The 19,416-nt window shown below is 42.1% G+C and overlaps 1 protein-coding gene across 6 annotated transcripts in view; it reads right to left on the reverse strand.

Annotated features, from left to right (window-relative positions):
- The window catches only part of TASP1 (taspase 1), a 78,605-nt gene extending 67,782 nt beyond the window's left edge, over nucleotides 1-10,823 (reverse strand). For 4 of the 6 annotated variants that reach the window (XM_032683522.1, XM_032683520.1, XM_032683517.1 and 1 more), the window contains exons 1-4: nucleotides 10,761-10,823; nucleotides 7,838-8,055; nucleotides 6,126-6,193; nucleotides 4,782-4,850 (exon numbers count right to left, since the gene is read on the reverse strand). In XM_032683522.1, the coding sequence (XP_032539413.1) occupies nucleotides 4,782-4,850; nucleotides 6,126-6,193; nucleotides 7,838-7,982 (282 nt within the window). In that variant the 5' untranslated portion in view covers nucleotides 7,983-8,055; nucleotides 10,761-10,823. Of the gene's footprint in view, nucleotides 1-4,781; nucleotides 4,851-6,125; nucleotides 6,194-7,837; nucleotides 8,056-8,414; nucleotides 8,524-10,321; nucleotides 10,441-10,760 lie in introns of those variants that run through there. The other 2 variants (XM_032683519.1, XM_032683518.1) reach the window with 2 other exon arrangements.
- Nucleotides 10,824-19,416: the final 8,593 nt, after the last annotated feature.

Genomic DNA, 19,416 nt, shown 5'->3' on the forward strand with positions numbered 1-19,416 from the left:
TGCAAGGACATGAAATACACCACGAAAATACAAATCTCTTTTTGAAAATATGAATCTCTGCAAAGTCTGAGCAAAAGATCTCAAGACTCTGATATACAAATGGAGGAATACAACTTATGAAAATTAAGGTGTATTTTGAAATGAAAATTCAAAACCTTCAAGGAATGCAGAAACATTAAAAAAGAAGCACGAAGGCTTTCAAAGAGGGAAGAAACAAACTGAGCTACCTGAAGAATTCTCTTCATACTCTCAGACAGAAAAATGCAGCAGTACAAGAACTGACTACCATAAAATTGGGAAGAACTAACCAAAGCATGTGTCCAAGAAGAGGGAGGATGGCAAAGCAGAAAAAGGTTTAATACAAAAGGTGTCTTCAGGAATATACTTTTTTATTTCAAACCACGAGCAGTGATCAGCCTTTATATTTCCAAGGAGGCTGAAAAAGAAGAGTAAGCAAACCAAGCATCAGCTTTGCATGTTAACAGCAAGCCCTGCTACCACAGAAAAGGAGGAAGAAAGAAGAGGCAAAAAAATAACTATTCAAAGCATTTTAACAAAATATAAGCCTTTAATTATTTGAAAAATACTAAACTACCTGGCAATTATTCCACCACTGAAGTATCTCTAACTTACCATGTAAAGCTGTAGCAAAGGAGGTAACAGGAAGCTTTAGGATGTGAAACAGGAGTTTCATTTTCCCAAGTTACCCATCTTGCAAAAACTCAAGCTACTGAGGGTATCGGTTTTATTTTTAGAATCCTTTTTACTTTGAGACCCATTTATAAATGTTCTGGCAGCAAACACAGGGACCCTGATGTTTCTAGCTGCAGTCAAAGCTGGAATGCTCAAAGAAGTTAATCAACTCTAACACTTATATCTCAGCAAATAGTTAAAATGCTCTGTTTTCAATGGATTTTAAAGAACTTTACATCCATCTTTGATACACTTTGTCCATGGCTTATTTGCGACTTCAAAAGCAAATTCAAAGTCTACAGGTATTTATTTTTGTACAGTAGAACTTGAAAATTTATTTTGCTGTGGGAGTTGAGTGCCAACAATCAATATTCTACATGGATGAGCCACGTCCCTTTCAATTACACCAGCTAAAATGCTTTTAAAGGACACTTTTGTCACAGATGACTGTCAGTCACTCTGCTGCAAAACATCACAGTATTGCTTTTAACCAGTATTAACAACTTCCAGTTGATTACCCACTAAAAGTTCATCTTTGGTGGCTGCCTTAATGCAACAAGGCTGCTTCTTGAAACAGAAGCCCTTGGGACTAAGATTGTATACTCAGAAATCTTAATCACTAGAAAAATAATAAATAAAGCACCAAACAAGTTCTTTCGCTGCAAAATCTTGCTGACAGTCACACAAACCCTCTGCTTGAATGTAACAGGTACAGAATAACCTTTGCATTGATCCACAATAACAAAAAAAATGCAAAATAAATGAGCAATTTCAGCAGCAAGGAGACAGAAACCCAAAATGTGATGCTTATTTTCCCCATCGATCATATTAATTTCCAATTTAAATGATGTTCATAAAGAACATTCTAGTGAAGTCAGGTAAAGAAACAAGTGATCTACACATATATTAGAGGATTAGACTAAATTTAGGAAACAACTTGAAATCTTCGTCAGTTCCTGTCTCCAGTACCTGATCAGTACTTTGTGAAGTGCTCAATAGTGAAAGGAAAGCTTGGATTTGGACATTTTCCTCACAACCACACATACAGGCAAATCAGCACGTGGTTCTGCTGAAAACAGCAAGTTTCAAGCGGGGTGTGTGGAGGGGGACCTCAACCACCTCCCCCAAAAAGCTGCCCAAATAATCCTTTTGTGTTTCAAGAGAAACTCAGACTTCATATGGTGGCTGACAGTTAGAGTGCAGAAATCAATGGTACTGCAATAATATCTTTGTAGAAGCACATGGTGTAAATGATGAGTCTCAAGAAGTACCTTGTCCAGACCCTTTTTATTACCAAAAACTGAAAGAGGTAAAATGTTCAATTGTTTCTTTGCAATGGCAGTGTTCACAAACTGGAAAACACGAACAGCCTTTAATCAACTTATCAAATACAGCTGATACTTATGAAGAACAGCCCAGTTATTTTAACAGTATTCTGGGTCAGTCTTGTTACTTTGCAAAAGAAATGCACCTTTTCTCTAGTTAACTACCACCAATACTATCTCGATCACAGAAAACCCCTTCACTTGAGATTCACAGTCCAACAAAGAAAGGCTGTTCCTTCTCCACTTAGAGCCTGAAAAATAAAACAAAACACAGACAGCATACCACAAGCAAACTGTCAGCTTGCTCATAAAAGATCAAGAGCAAATCTTGAGCCCCAACAAGTCTTTGAAGTGATGCCTCTTGGATTAGCTGAGATTCTGTGTAATGGGGGTTGTGTAATTGAGCGGAACTGAGGAAAGAAATTCATCTTCTGTGAGACTTCCACAAAAAGAGATTTGCGCCTTGCAAAGACTACACATTTTTGGAATACAGCATTCAAAGCCCGAGAGAACTGTAAAAGTGATTAAATATTTCAGATAAAGTCACAGCAATGTGTTCTACAAAAACCAAAATATCAAGAAATTACACACAGTGCTTTACAATGGGATCCGTTATCAGGTTATGCAAACTTCTGTTGTTCTGTATCTTCATCTGTATTGCAGGGACACAAGTAAACAAACACTGTCTCATGCAGATTTTTTGTTATGTATTTACCAACTTAAAATGCTAAAGCACAAACAAAAGGGAGTGATGGCTCATCAACATAAACCTATATTTTTACCAATAAAATTTTGTAGTTGATTAGAAAAACTATTCTGTTTGCTTTGTTGACTTGTTTTCCACAGAGCAACAGAAAAACCACCAGAACTAAACCAGAAGATGCAGCTCCAGAAATGACATTAGATGTCTGGAGGTGATGTTCAAAATGAGGTGAGTAGATACAAACCTTTACATATTTTGGAAGCTGCTCATTTAGAAGTTTCCCATACCAGATCCAAAAGACTGCCACTGCAAATCACAGTGTTTTGAGTATAAATTTGATTTTTCCTCGATGTAACTCCATAGCCACATACTTTAACCTAAAAGAAGCCCAAATCCCAAACCCAATATTCTCTATTCCAGTAACAGACAGAAGAACTCCCAACTAAGAGGTTATATAAATCAACGAATAAATGAAAGCAAATAATTACATTAATGACAGCAATACAACCTGAACAAAATAACATTTAACTTTAAAAAGGAAAAAAAAATAGGGCTTGTGCAACAGCATATATAAAATACTACCAAAGACAATTATAAAACCAGAAACTGGAAAGATGGCAGGCATCAGAACAATAGCAACAAGACAGATAAGGAGAAAAAGGTTTCTGACTGCAGTAATTTCATAAAAAGTTTTTAATTTCATCTTAAAGCCGTAACTTCTTCCACAGATGTTACTTCAGACTATTTAAATCTACTAAAGTAAAGTCTCCTGGGGATAACAAAAACAGATCAAATATTTACCCCAGGCACAGCTGCAAAGAGATACAGAACTGTTGGGTTAAGCTTCTTAAAATATGTTTTCTTCTGTGCAGCTCAGGAACACCATAAAAATCACAACCCAAAGTGAGTTTTTATTTTTGTTTCCCACTGAGGGAGCTGACACACAAAACAGCCTTGTGGAGCAACAGCAGCCTCAGTCAGCTTAGGGAAGTGCACTGGAAATAATTCCATTGGAGAGGTCCCTGTTTTCCCTGGGTTATATTCTGATGTGTGAGATAACACATGAAAGCGGGTTTGAGCAGCTCAGTGCAGACCAGCAGTGGTGCTGAAAGCCAAGAACCTTGCCAAGGGAACAGTGTGACTGCAGCCCTGGCTCCCAGGCAGCATGTCTAACACATACTAAAGTGTGTACTCACTGCCTGCCTCACACTAGCCCCACCAAGGACACTCATGAACACTTTCCCAACACATGTGTAAGCAAATCCACTGCTAATCCTCTTGGAATACTACCAGGAATTCCAAACCCAGGAAATTATTTTTACAGCACAACACTTACCTTGCCTTCCTCCTTTGCTAATAAAGTTGGAGGGGAAGAAGTAATTACTGTTTACAGAAGAGGAATACCTGTTTCCATCATTACTGTCCTGAGGGATTAGTGGACCTGGGACAATAACCAAACTGCCCTATTTATATCCCAGAAATGTTTAGCTTTACTCACTTCCACATTATTTCACTGGGACCTTCACTGAAGTCAGATGCCATAAAAATTTCACCACTCCAAAAAGACACTTTGCCAAAAACCTCCCATACAGCTGCTCATCAAGACTTTCTATCTTAATTAACAAGTGCCATTTTGAAATAAAAGCATTACTTGTCCTATTCCTCTGCACATATTTTGTCATTAAAATCAGAACCAGTAGGATGATTTTTCTTCCCTCTCTAAGAAGCAGAGCCAGAACTGTCCATCTGTAGCTCAGTAAGTCAAAAATAAAGTTCCCTACAAAGTGTTAAATAATTCTTTAATAACTGCATTTATTTTTAAGGAGTAAAGACTATCTAAAATGACAATCAAATTGCACCAACTAGACAACTTTTATTCAGCTTGCATTTTTAGAAATTATTTAAATGCATTTACTCCAAAACACAGTGGAAAAGCAAAATATAAAATTAGTGCAGCATAAAAATGGAAATCTCAGTAAATTTCCCACTTAACACCTTCCTACAGAAAAATCTGGCAATGCACCCATGGGACTTATTTACTACTAGTCAGAAATTCATACCTCTAATTCTATAAGTGCTGCAGTCACTGCATCTGTGGCAAGAGCACCAGCCTGGAGCTTTTCAATTGCCTGTAAAACAATTTTCAGTTGATGATTAAGGAATTCTAATTTTCTGTGACTGAACCCTACATTTTACCAGTCTTGTACAAAACAAAATCTTCACTAAATTAGTTTAAAACGTAAGAGGGCATAAAAACAAGAGGCACTGGAAATAAGTCAGTATGAACCATGTGAGGGCAGATCTGAAAGTTGGATTGTACTACCCTGACACTGAGACACTGCATTTAGTAGCAGATTCCTGCATGGCCAAATTTATATGAAAATAACTTTTTATATTATATATAAGTCCTCAAACACTTGATGCTTCAGCCAACAAGTTTCAAATTTTCCTTCCAAGCTTCAACAAAAATTCCTAGTACCATTTATTGCAATTATAGTCAAACTGAAGAAAATTTACAAGCTCATCTAAAAGCCAAAACACACGAACAAATCAAATAAGACAATGTTATCTTCAAATTACAGACACACACAACAATGAACTTCTAGAGCCTAATAGTATTTATTACATTCATTTTGGACAAGACCTGACAGTCAAGTTCCCTCAGGGAACCCCAGGAAACAACTATGGCTTCATCTTCAGCTGCAAGACCTGCAACTGTTTGTTCTTCACAGAAGTTATTTATGTTGGCTACTCAGCTTAAGGAGCCACACAGAATTTCAAATTACACTTAAATTCAACAGCACTTTCTCACATAATTAGCTGGAAAATGACTTTCACCAGGGCTAATGCACAACTTCAACAAAGCCAGTGCTATGTCTGGGTGATTTGTGAGGCTTCCCATTACAAAATTAGATTGGTATTAGGATTGAGCAACAGAACTGTAATACAAAGTGATAATTATCAGAGGCCAGTTCTGAGACTGCCAAGCTCCCAGCTCCTGCTCCCTGGAGAAAGCAAAAGACACTACAAATTCTGGAGAGAGGTCTTCCAGCTACTCATTCAACACATAGTACACAGGACTTTGCCAGCTCCAAACCTAAATTCTTGGAAGAGATTAAAAAATATTGGCTTCAATGGAAATGGAAATCTTGTCCTTTCTCCCTTTCCAGCTTTGATTTTTTTGTTTTGTTTTTCCTGTTTCTACCCCCTTTTCTACTAAGATGTTAAGAGCTATCAAGAAGAAAGTAATTCTAGGACCTCCTGCATTTATGGAGCAACCTGGATGCTGGAGTTTAAATAAATTCCAAAAAGAGTGGACATGGATGAAATCCAAGCACAGACACCATATTTAGCTCCAGAATTACTAGAGGCTCAGGAATACTGCAGGAAGCTGTAGGACATACCTTCTGACAGGCTCTTTTGCACACATGCTTGTACTCTTTAGCTTTGGATTCGGAATGATAACCTGCACCTACAGTCAAGGAAAAAGATAAAACTGTTAAATTACCTGTCAAACTGCAGCCTTACAGTTCACACAGGCAGGTACAGCCTTCCTTATTCTGGATTACATTGGTATTTCCCTTTTGTACCAATGATTGACAACTTTATGCTTTCCAACACTGACTCAAGCGCACCCAGTAAAACACAGGATATATCCAGAAACACACAGGTATAAATCACAGCATCAAACAACCTCTTCCTATAAACACTTTGCATGAGATTTCAGTATCACTCATTCTTGGAGTATTTCCAGCACAGTTTTTTTATTTACTTTTTTATTTTACTTAAAACCCTTGATTTTATGTTAAACTCCAATTTTCCTTTCACCACTGACGTGCAAGTTTACAATTATCATTCTGCTCATCTTCTCATGTTCACGCTACATTTTTTAGAGCCTGTTGCTCCTGCTTTAGAACCAGGAGAGTTGCTTGAAATAGAGATCATACAAATTTTTCACCTAATTTTGAGTCTTTATGTCTATTCCATTGCATCAAATCATTCTGCCCTATTTAGTAGCCACTGCCCCTAATTCCATACCTGAAAAACTTATCAACACCCACTATTTGACTAAATGCAGCATCAGAAAAACAACTGCCATGACTGCACACTGATATTGAAACTCCACTTCTGTTTTACTGGTTTTTGAACTTAAAAATGTGCTTGTATTTATCTCAACTTCACTTTTCTCACTGTTAGAAATATTAGTTTTGAGAAACTCTATTAAATTAACACTACCAGTAAAGTACAATACATTGAACACTTCTATCTGTTCTTAAAATAGAATACTAGGGTCATCAAATATCAACCCAGAATAAAATTGAGGTTTTGTTTTGTTTTAACCTTAATGACTTTACAAAGCAAGTAGTATGCTGGTTTTTCAAATATTTTAGGCATTATCTTGCTCAGTTTCATCTCATGTCATCACACATATGGTAAAAACAAATACACAGATGTAAGCATCACTAGTATTCTTATGTTAATAGTATTTAAGAAAGAACATATTAGAAAAGAAATTATGAGCAAGACACACTAACAAATAATTTTTGCATCAGATATGAGTAGAGGACCACTGCATCACATGTGGAAACAATAAACAGTAACTCATTTAAATATGATCAAAAATTAAAGAAAATAAAAAATTGGACTGGAAAGAAAAATTTCAAAAGGGCAAAAAAAAGTGAACAGCCTAAAGAGGTTTCAGAAAGCCTTAAGCAGATTGTCCTCATGGACAAGTTAGACAAGAAACAAGAAATTTAATGAAACCGCTATGTTTGATCTTTCCGTAGGGTAAAGAAACACACTGAAAGATCTCTTCCACTTTGTAGGCTTCCCATGCTTAGCAGACAACTGCAGAATTTGATGTTTTATAACCATTTAAATTCAGGGATTTTCTTTGTCAAGGAAAAAAAAAATACCATCCAGAACACCAAAATAGCCACATTTTGGCCTATGCAACTTCCAAATAAACTCTCCACTCCCAGACTTGCACACAAAGTTAATGTCACTTCATGAACACATCAGTAGTCCAAAGATACTATAAAATTTGTGCTGATATTTAGTTTGATATCAAAGTATGCACTGTTTTCATCCCAGTTGTTCTGCTTCCACATCTTACCTGCATGGACAAGCACAAATCCCACTCGTTTCCCTCTTTGGGTTTGCTTTGCTTCGGGCTCCTTGACCACCACTTTTACAGCTGTAACCTGAGATGACTTGGAAGGTAACACTTCTACTGAACTTATCCCCTTCTCCATGATCATACATTGGGATCACCATCTTCTATCGGGAAGGAGCACACTTCCATGCAAAAATAAACTCTGGAGGGGAATCATCCTAAAAACAAATCACGTGCGTATGTTAGACACTGATTTCAAGAGACGGATTTCATACAAATAACCTCAAAAAGAGCTTTTGGAGGAGAGGTTTGAAACACAGAGCATGGTTCTTGAAAGAAGTTCTGCCACTTCCCTAGCTAAAAGTATTAATGAAACGTAAAATAATCCACCTCCATGTTTCAAGCTCAAATCACCTTTTTGTTAAGATATAACCTGAACCTAATAATCTTCCTAGACACTGTAAGGAACTGTTAATATAAGTTTTGCTTTCGTGGTGTCCTTTTAATGAACAATACAACTTATTTCTCCTCCCATCATGTCTAACTAGCACATGAGCAAACCTTTAAAATGCCACACCTTTTTCTTTCTTTTGCAGGGAATAGCTGTTTATTCCTATAATGAACTCCTTCTATACTTTTACAATTCCCCACTAATTTGCAGCAGGAAAAGAAAAAGAGAAATTAACTTTTTTAATGGCACAGTGTTTCTAAAACAAAGCCAAATAAGCCTAAAACAGTGAAACAATGTTTGCACAGGTAAGTAGAGCCACCATGATTACTAGTGAACCACAACATGCTTAAGTCAAGCTCAAATAATTTATTAACTCTATTTGGTTTTGATCTTCACCCTTAAGATGTTTACAGAATGTAATGTTTATAGAAAGCTAATTGAAACATTGTCAGCATTTCCTAGTACCTCAAACAAAAAAGTTAAAATGCAGAATGATATATTTATCATAAGTCACCAAACAAACTCACTGTATTTACTCCTCCTCTTACCTACCGCCTAATACACGTTAATCCTGACACAAAACCATTTGTTTAGTTCAGCAGGTAAAAAAAAACAAGAGGGATATTCTACGTGTTGAATTAATTCAGGAAGTGAAAATGCATGCAGTGTTAATGCATGAAGGGAGAAAATCTCTAAAACATACTAAAATATATTAAGAATTAGATGAACTTTAGGGTCCCTTCCAATCCAAACCATTCTATGACTCTATATTCCAGTATGATGAGCATCACTCCTACCACCTTGAAAAGGGCTTTGTAACCCAAGAACATGGAAAGTGAACAGGAGTGGAAAAAATGAGATGTTTTAATGCATGAGACTTAAACCACTGACTTTGCAAATGCTCTACAGCTTCCTCCAGTAATTAAACACCATCCCATTTAAAGAACCAAAACTATGCAAACAATGTTTAGCACTGGCACAGAACAAACAGGCTGGTTTACCACAACTATCCTTTTGATAACAAGAATTAGCACAGCTTTGGAGGAAGTTATTTATTTACCCTCACTTCTTCTTAAATGCTAAACATACATAAGTATCTTCATACATTCATAAATTTACATTTCAGAATTAAATAAGAACTTATAATTATATATGAACTGATATAAAATTGAAGACCACTATAATATATAGACTCTACAGAGAGCAAAAAGCATTTATGGACTACATCCAACTGTAATGGTCTCCTGTATAAACCTCAGTGCTAAAATGAAACTACTAATGAACTGTATTTACTTCCTTTTTGCTAATAATAGTGAAGAAAGCTTCAGCAACCATTGCTACAGGCAATAAGTCTGTTTCCTACAAACTTCTCTTTAGCACAGACTTCAGTAAAGTGACAGGAACAAGTCAGGAATTTACACTGGAGCAAAAACTGCAGAAACAGTCTGGTGGTAAGGTAAGAAATAATGATAGGTTTGAAAATGGAGACATCACCTAAAGACTTACTAACAGCAGAACTGCAGGCTGAAAACCCTAATCAGACACTGATTTTAAGAGATTAATTTCACACAAGTAACTTCAGAAAGAACTACTGAAAGAGAGGTTTGAGCCTTTGCACACAGGTGAGTCTGATGATGCATCTATTTTTACCAGATAACGCACAGCCAACCTATCTCAGTAATTCCCTTCAGCTCGTAACACTTCCAGCACGTCAACTCAATTTTGTCAAACCACTTCCATCTCAAAATATTCTTCATGCCCATTTACATTTCATTCAAAAAACTGCTGCTTCCACTTTGTAAGGTTCTGTTGGACCCATCCTTTCCCTTTCAAGCTCCCTCTAGGATTTATCGGTTGGACCCATCCTTTCCCTTTCAAGCTCCTTCTAGGCTTTATCGGCGCTCCATGCTGGCTGTCACACTTTCACCACTCTGTATTACACAGCTCACTGCTCTACACCTGCCCACTACAGAAGCGCTGGAGGAACACACACTCGTCCGCCTCCCGAAGAACGTGAACCAAGGAGATTTTACCAAAGCACCCCCAAGCCCCTGTGGCACTGCAGAAGTAACTTTGGATCCCAAACACAAACACCCGCGGGTGTCCCCTCGAGGCCGCAGGGTGCCGCGGCCACGGGGCGAGGGGAGCTCCGGGCCGGGCAGATCCCGCGTTCCCGCGTCCCCCCATCCCGATCCCGACGCCCGGCCCGTGACGTCACGCGGGCCCGCGGTTGTGACGTCACTCGGGGCAGCCCCCGCAGCTGCCGGCGCGCGGACCGCCCGAGCGCGAGCCCGAATCCGAGCCCGCGCGCGCGCGGCCGCCTCGCGGCGCGGCCCGTGCCCGGCGCGCGGGGCCCCGCGGGGAGGGCGCGCGGGAGAGGCCGCGCCGGGGGAGGCGGGAGCGGCGGGGCGGGTCAGGGCGGGTCAGGGCGGCCCCGCGTCCCTGCGTTCACCCTCTCGCTCACTCACTCACCCTGCGCCGCCGCCATCCGTCCGCTCGTTGCCCCGGTGAGCATGAGGCGGCCCGCCCCTGCCCCGCCACCATTGGGCGAGCCGCGCCCGGCGGCCGGAAAGGGCGGCCCCGCTGATCGGCGTCCCGGGGGGCGAATGGCGCGGCGAGGGCGGGGCCCGGCAGCGCGGGAATGGGGCCGGGCCCGCGGCCGCCCTCGCTGCCTCAGCGGCGGCAGCGCCGCGCACATGGCGGTGAGTACCTGGAGCGGCCTCCGGACAAACCAGCCCGGGCCCACAGGGGTGTTTTGTGCCTCAGGGAGGTGGAAAGGGGCCTCTTTTATTTGTTGCGGTGCGCCCCAAAACAATATACATGTATATCAATATCCATATATATAATACCGATATCCATACGTATCAATATCCGTATATATAATACCAATATCCATAAATATCGTACCAATACGCATATATATCAATATACATATACACCATACCAATATACATATGTATCAATATCTGCATATATCAGTATCCATATACATCATATCCATATATTTTATCAATATACATATGTATCTCTATATATGTCATATCAATATATATCTCGAATTATACATATTTATATGCAATGTACATATATATCATATCAATATGTAATATACATATATAAATGCACATATATATAATAACAGTGCATTGTCATATCTGACTTGGCCGTGCTGATCCTCATGAAGTGAGATGATCATTTTAAGGAACTTGGGGGGACAACCTAAACGTTCCAAAATCTGCCACAGACCTTTTCTGCTCACAGTATCGAAAGCCTTGGTGAGGCCGACAAAGGTTACATAGAGACCTTTGTTCTGTTCCCTACACTTCTCTTGGAGTTACCTGAGAACAAATACCATGTCTGTGGTGCTCCTGTTGGCTCTGAAACCACACTGACTTTCAGGTAGAATTCCTTCTGCTATAGCGGGTATTAGTCTGCATATATATCATAATTTATATCATGCAACATAAATATGCAATATATATCTCATAACCTGTATCATACAATATGCAATATGTACATACATAAATACACAATATACATATATACCATATCATTATATGTACATATCACATCAATGTGCACTAAACACATATATGTATTTCCTACTGTATACACACATATGACTTCTGATAGCTGCTCAAAGCTAAACTTATTGATCACAAATAAATATATTTCATAGTAGACCTGTCAGGAAATTTTTGGAACTATCAGGTATTTTCCATCTTCCTGCTTCAATGGGCATTTGAATATTGTGTGCTACCAGAGAAATCCTAAATTCCTATTGATTTATGACAATTTGCTGTAAAGGAGACTCAACGTCATTTCCTGAGGCTGCCTTCCCAGGATAAAGGGCAGATGTATCTGAACCCCATTTCCCTGATACCTTCTCAGATGATCATTACCATCAGTCCTGGGACCCAGTGAGACACTCGTTATCCCAGTGCACACTGACCACAGTTCCCAAAGTGCCTTCACACCTCTGGCTACTGCTCCTTCCTTCCTTCCTTCCTCCTCCTCACTTCCTTGAAATGAGTCCAAATGTCCTTAGAATTTACTTATATTGTAGAGTACATTTATCTTAACTGACATCTCAAATTTTCATTTGTAAAGCTCAGCCTTTTAGAGTTGAAAGTCTAAAACTTTTACAATATCAAGACAAGGTTGCTCTTCTTGCAGAATTCACTAAAGAGGTTTCCTTGATCTCTTGCTCAAGCTCCAGCATGAGAAGTGATAGCATATATTTTATATAAAATATTATCCTGACCCCTCTAGATGAAGCTGATTTCAACTCCTCCCCATTTTTGTTTCCCTAGAAGTGAGCCCAGCATGTAGTTGTTACACTAGTTCCTGCAACAGTGGACAGTTATTAATTGTTCTCTGCAAACAAGCTGTCAGGAAATCACCTGTGCTTCAGCCAAACTACATCTCTGAAGGGAATTTTTGCAAATTAAATTTCTGTGCTGCTTCTCTGACAGTGATTTCATTCACTACTTACAAAAAATATCTTTTTCAAAAATTATTTAATAATTATAAATAATAAATAATAAATGTATCTTGCAGTATATTGCTCCATTTGCCCATCAGGTGTTCTTTCCTCAATCAGAGAAAAGTGCTGCCTCTTCATCCAAGTCTTTCTTGTTCCCTCCCCTCTGGAGCATGTCCTGGAGCAGGCAGCGGCGGCGCAGGTGCCTCAGGTAGTTCCCGAGGGACACGGGGTTTTCCCTCTGCCGGCCGATCCCCTCGTCGCTGAGGTGGGAACCTTCCACCAGGCAGCAGGTCCTTGGCCACGCTGAGGGTGTCCAGCCCTTCTCCTGGGAGACACAGGGCAGGGAGCACGATGGAAGGGGCAGAGGGGCCTGAGGGGGCTGAGAGCCCTCTGGCTGGGCTTGGGCTCTGGGGGAGCTGGGGCCTGGCTGGGCTGCCCCCGGCAGCAGGATGCCTGGAGCAGGTCACAGGCAGGCTCTGTCTTGTGGCCCTTGTGGCTCAGCCCGTCCTCGGTTCCTCCTGGGAGGAAGGAGGCTGAGCCCAGCTCTGCCTCTGGCCTTGGCTGCAGGGCTGGGGCAGAGGCAGAGGGCCCTTGGTGCCTGCCCAGGCTTTGCTCTCCACAGGGGCTGTCAGTCCTCACCCTACACATCGCAGCCCCAGGCCGTGGTGTGTCCTGGCACCATCCCAGCTGCCTGACCCCATCCCTCACCTCTCTCCGTGGCCTCCTGGCTTTTCTCCAGAGGCGGCATCCAAGCCAAAGCACGGCCACCAGCAGGGACAGGGCCAAGCAGCCACAGCCGAGCACCTTCAGGGGCCACAGGCCGGCACTGCCTGTGCCAGCGCCAGCGCCCGGCTGCTGCAGGGCCTGGGCAGGCACATCCAGCCCGGCCGAGACCCTGATGGGACGGCTGCCAGCGCCAGGGGTACCGGGGAGGGGCGATGCTGCACAGAGCCCCTGGAGCAGGGAGAGCCCCAGGAGCAGGGAGAGCCCCGTGCGGAGCATCACGGTGCTGCTGCGATCCCCCACAGGCACCCTCAGCTGAGCTCAGGTATCACCAGTGGCACCCACGGGGTCTGTGCAGTAGGAGGGTGGTGGCCTCAGTTGTTGTTCCTCGCACACTGTGATATCTTAAGTCCATTGCCTGGCAGCCAGAGGGCTGGGAAATGGAATGTGAGGGTGGCATGAGAGGGTGGTGGCATCAGAGAGAGCACAGAGGTGACACCAAATATGCTGTGATGTCACAAGGCCATTTCCAGTCAGCCAGTGGGCTGGGAAGTTCACGGCAAGGCCAGAAGGTTTGAGCACGTGGCTGTCGCAACTGCTCTGATCATCACTTTTGAAAAAGAACATAGAGATGCCACTTAAACACTAACGAGCAGCATAAGCATAAGCACACTGATAATCCTGATTAGGCCTTTGCATATACTTGGGTCTCAGGATGTGTTTATTTTTACCAGAGAACATATAGTCAACCTATCTCAATAATTTCATAACACTTTCTGTACATCAACTCAATTTTGTCAAACCACTTCCAACTCAAAATATTCATGTCCATTTACATTTCATTCAAAAAACTGCTGCTTCCACTTTGTAAGATCACATTGGACCCATCCTTTCCCTTTCAAGCTGCTTCTAATATTTATCAGTTCTCCTTCTTGCCTGTCATACTTTCTTCACTCTGGATCTCGTCCCCTTGTTACAGAGGTCACTGTTCTGTATGTATTTCTCCACAAATACATACTAGTAAAGTATGTATTTGGAGAAATACATACCAGTGGAGAAATACATACTAGTCTGTCTCCTGAAGAACATGAGCCAAAATGATTTAAGAAATTGGGGGTGCTGGTGGGTGAGAGGCTGGACATGAGCTGGCAATGTGCACACGCAGCCCAGAAACCAACTGTGTCCTGGGCTGCATCCAAAGCAGTGTGGGCAGCAGGGGAGGGGGAGATTCTACTCCTCTGCTCTGCTCTGGTGAGACCCCACCTGCAGTGCTGCCTCCAGGAAGAACATGGATCTGCTGGAGTGAGTCCAGAGGAGGTCACCGAGTTGATTAGAAGGATGGAGCACCTCTGCTATGGGGAAAGGCTGAGAGAATTGGGATTGTTTAGCCTGGAAAAGGGAAGGCTTTGGGGTGACTTAATTGCTGCCTTCCAGTACCTGAAGGGAGCTGACAAGAAAGATGGAGAGGGACTATTTACAAGGGCCTGGAGTGACAGGGCAAGGGTGAATGGCTTCACACTGACAGAAAGTAGGGCTAGATTAGAGATTAGGAGGAAGTTCTTTGCTGTGAGGGTGGTGAGGCCCTGGCACAGGTTCCCTGGAGAAGCTGTGGATGCCCCATCCCTGGAAGTGTCCAAGGCCAGGATGGATGGGGCTCGGAGAAACCTGGTCTAGTGGAAGGTGTCCCTGCCCATGGCATGGGGGTTGGACTGGCTGAGCTTTAACATCCCGTCCAACCCAGACCACTTTATGATTCTGTGATTTTACCAAATAAGCCCAAAGCACTTATTGCAGTGAAAAAAACCAAAACAACTCTGAATATTAAACAAGTGCTCAGAGAAAAACAAAGACGAGGCTGCTCAGCCGCTCGCAGCTCCCACAGGGCCGAGCCGAGCAGTGTCCGAAGCCCCTCACGGAGCGAACGGAGCGCAGGGGCGGGTAGGGCCAACACTCCCGTGTCTGTATCTCAGCACCAGCGACACGGGGGGAGTTTGTTTTTAGGCGGTTTCGGGTTTTGCAGCGAGGCCGGAGCCGGGCGGGCCCCGGGGCGCTCCCCCCGCCGGGCCCGTGACGTCACCGTGGAGCCCGCGCGCGGCCGCCTCATGGCGCCGCCCTCACGGCCCTCACGGGTCCTGCTTCCCCTGGCACGGCTGTCCATCACCGCCCAAAACACATTTCACAGTTACTAATATCTACTAACAAATTTGCTTACACTTCTTGCCGCCATCACCGCCTAAGACAAGCACCTTTTGCTCTCGTGTTTGCGGTGAACACACTTCAGCTTGTGGCCACCGTTTTGTGCACAGGTTGTATTGTATATTAATAACAGGAACTTGAGCACTGACCTGGCAAGAAACGAACAAAAAATCAGATAGTGCTTTGGGTTGGAAGGGACTTTAAAGATTATCCAGTTCCACCCCCCCTGCCGTGGACAGGGACACCTGGAATCTTTTCACCCCTAAATTTTACTTCATCTCCACCACATCCTAGTCTTCCTCCGTAGGATCTTCCCCAGGAATTCAGAAGCCTCCTTCCTGGCCTGCCTTATAATCACCGGAAGTCCTTCTATGGCTTTTTTTCCCCCCAATAAAAATGTGCTTCCATTAACTTTTGCATTATTGACTTTTTTTTTCCCCAAAGAGACAGCCTTAAACTTTTTTTAGTGATGCAAAAAATTGTCAGGAACAAATGCAAGTCTTTTTCAGCACAACTTTTTGGCGTACAAAACTATGTGGCTTGTGGAGAACAGCTTTTGTCTTCCACATTACCAGGTGCTTCCTCTTCTGTTGGATAAAACTACAAGAAAATCATGTGAAGTCCACAAACCCTTAGAAAATCTTTGGCCTCCTTTCACAGATTTTAATGTGAGGTCCAAATCCCAGTTGAGAGTTGCTCTGTTGCCAACTTTTTTTTTTTCCATTTAAAATCCTTGTTATTCTTGACAGTGATGCTGGAGTGAACCAACAAAGGTTCCACGAAGTATTTTTTTTTGCCTCTCATATGTCAGTAGATCCATTTGAGCTAGGACAGTCTGATTTGTAGGGGGGGGGGAAGGTGGGTGTTGTGGAAATGTTGCAACGCATTTGCCTTCTGTCTTCAGCCTTTCTTTGACAACACTGGCCACTACCAAAGCAGCTTTGATGTGACCCTGTGTATTCATCTCTCTGTCCTGTGTAAGGTCCTGTGCACCTTCCACTCCCCCTTTTCCCTTTCACTGTCCAGCTCTCCATCTGTCAGCTAAGAGGCAGCACAGGATGTGGCTGACTCTCAGCTATGCATATTTTCACTTGACCCTTCTGTCAAACCTCCTTGAAGTTGGCAGCAGGTTCAAATTATGAAGATAGGGCTGTCAGGCTGATGGATGGACAGCCTGATCATGGAGCCCTTCTTCCTTCAGGGAGGAAAGCAAAAACCTTATCAGTGTTTGGTCCAGTGCTGTTCTCCAGGAGAGCTGGATTTCAAATCCAAATATCTGTTTTCACTTGTTTTTTGATGCCTTTACTTAACTTGTCCCTTGCTGTCAGTGACAGTTTCCAAACTGGCCAAACATTTATTGTTTTTTTCCTATCTTCTGGTCCTTGCTCTTCTCTAGATTTGTGGTGCTAATCCAATAAAAATGTGATCTCATTCTGTAAATCATTCTTCAGCATACAGGTTTGACGTGAAAAGCTTTCTTTATTTCTTTTACAAAGATTCCAGCTATGTTTTAATGTCTGGTTTTGTTTTTGTTCTATTTCTTGTTGATTATCTTAGATTTCTTTGAAGCAGCCTCTACTGGGTTTACTTCCTAATTTGATAAAAAGCTTATCTGCTGCTTTAATTTATTTTGGATAAAAGTGGCTGTTGAAGTCCAGAGACTTCAGTGAGGCTTTACAAAAGATGTTCCAGGCAAGAAGTAGCTGAACATTTGGTTTGGGAGTTTTCAGTGCTTTTGGACACCTGCTAAAGGACAGAGATGTTGGGGAAAGGCAGTAGAAGAGGAGAAGACTCACATCCCTTTCCTATTCCTTTTAACCCAGATAATAGACACCCTTAAACAATCAATTGAAGACAAGTTTAATGCTTTAATGAAGAATTTGTCTGGGAAGTGGCCACGTGGAAAAGAGAAAGCACATAGAAACTTAGCTCTATATCAGTCATTCCAGTTTAATTTAGGAACTTTCGGCTCATTTCTTCAGTCAACAGAAAAAGAAGCTGAATGAACAAATAAATACAAACAGGAACTGTTATCTGAATGATTGCATGTACAAGGAGAATAGGAACTGAAGGCTGGAATCAATCCATTCAAATACCACATCATTAATTCACCTGAACGACTGGCTGATCTTTGCAGGTAGCATAAATAAGCCTGCAATTCTCCTTCAGGAATTCTTGTTGTTTCCTCTGCATATGGAGAGGCCCCTCCTTTGACTTCTAGCCAGTTTTTACTTTTGTAAATTTTACTTAATGTCTTTTCCAGATAATGAGGCACTTCACATGAGCAAAATACTCCAGCATCCTGGACCTGTCTATGTAGCATTCCAGGCACTCCGGGCTGCTCAACGCCCACACATGGTTGTTTCCAATGCTCGTTCCATGGCATCCCAAACAGCTCTGACTCGGTGTGATTGCGATCTGTCGGCCAGCTTTCAGGGTTCTGACTACATGGGGGCCAAATCATAAGACATGGGACTTTTGAGAAATGAAATTTCAAATATGCACTCGTCAGTTGTTGCCAAAATAATCACTAGTAGCAAATCCCTGCGAGGTTTTGTCTTTATTCCTTAAAAAATGAGTTATGTGAGTGCTGGGTACGTAGTGGCCACTGCAGCAGGACAGTCATCTCCCATCAACTGCTACAGCAAATCAGGAAGCCAGGACTCACACAAAAGTGGTTGTCAGAGATCATTCCTCTTCCTGCCCACACAAAGCATGGTGCAGGTTTAAAGCTGACAATTTAGAAATACGTATTTTGGCCAAACAGGCCAAGCTGGTGACTAAGTAACTCTTGAACTGGGCTTTCTACACGGGTTTGATCATCTCATTATTTTTATGGAGTTTGACCTGCATGGTTGCTTTCTGCAACTCTCCGTGGGTAATGATTTAGTCCAAACCAGAGTTGTTTTATTGCACTCAAGGTATGATACAATTTCAGTAGGGCAGTTTTCACAACATCCTCCTCTTCAAATTCTGTGATACTGGTCCAATTGCAACAGAGAGACTCCAGGATTCCTAAGTTGACTGTGAAGCTTTAAGAAAAATTGGCAGAATTATTCGCTTACTGGGGAAGTTCTGATCTTCAAGATGTGAAATAAGGGGAAAAAAATTCCACTGTCATCCCTCGGACAAGCTCATGAGCTCTATCAGCGAATTCACATTTTGGTGAGGTTGAGATCAGTACAAAAATCAATGCAGGTTTATTTTAGGACAAAATTTGCACTTTTAAACTACATCTCTTAATACATGACTAACTTCATTATTGTTACCCTTCTCCTGCATTTTGGACCTTTTGTCTTTCAAAACATTTAACTCACAGCAAAATAAGGCAGTTAGTCTGTGGCAAAATCATCTTTCGCATGTACTGTGCTGACATCATTTTGGTTCCTAGGCACTTTTATTTAGTTTCCTCATACAATACTCTAAAATTCACCAAATGAGAAATATGTGAAAAAATTGGTGTAACTTCTGGTTGGTTCAGGAATTATGGACCTTCTTTCCCCTCTCTGGCTGTAAGAACACCCTTCACATCAACTCTTGCCCAACACCAGAGGTGTTGCTCATCACTGCATAGCCTCTCAGGCTCTCTCCCTGCTGATGCTGCTCAGAACTCTATAAGGAAAAGATGAGCCTGTCCCAAAATCCTCCTAAGCCCAAGGCAGCTCATGCACCTAACTCCCTCTTTGAGTGCGCAGGCTTTAACCTAAGGGGAAAAGCAGACAG

Source organism: Chiroxiphia lanceolata, chromosome 3 (assembly GCF_009829145.1).
Source record: "Chiroxiphia lanceolata isolate bChiLan1 chromosome 3, bChiLan1.pri, whole genome shotgun sequence".
Taxonomy (NCBI): domain Eukaryota; kingdom Metazoa; phylum Chordata; class Aves; order Passeriformes; family Pipridae; genus Chiroxiphia; species Chiroxiphia lanceolata.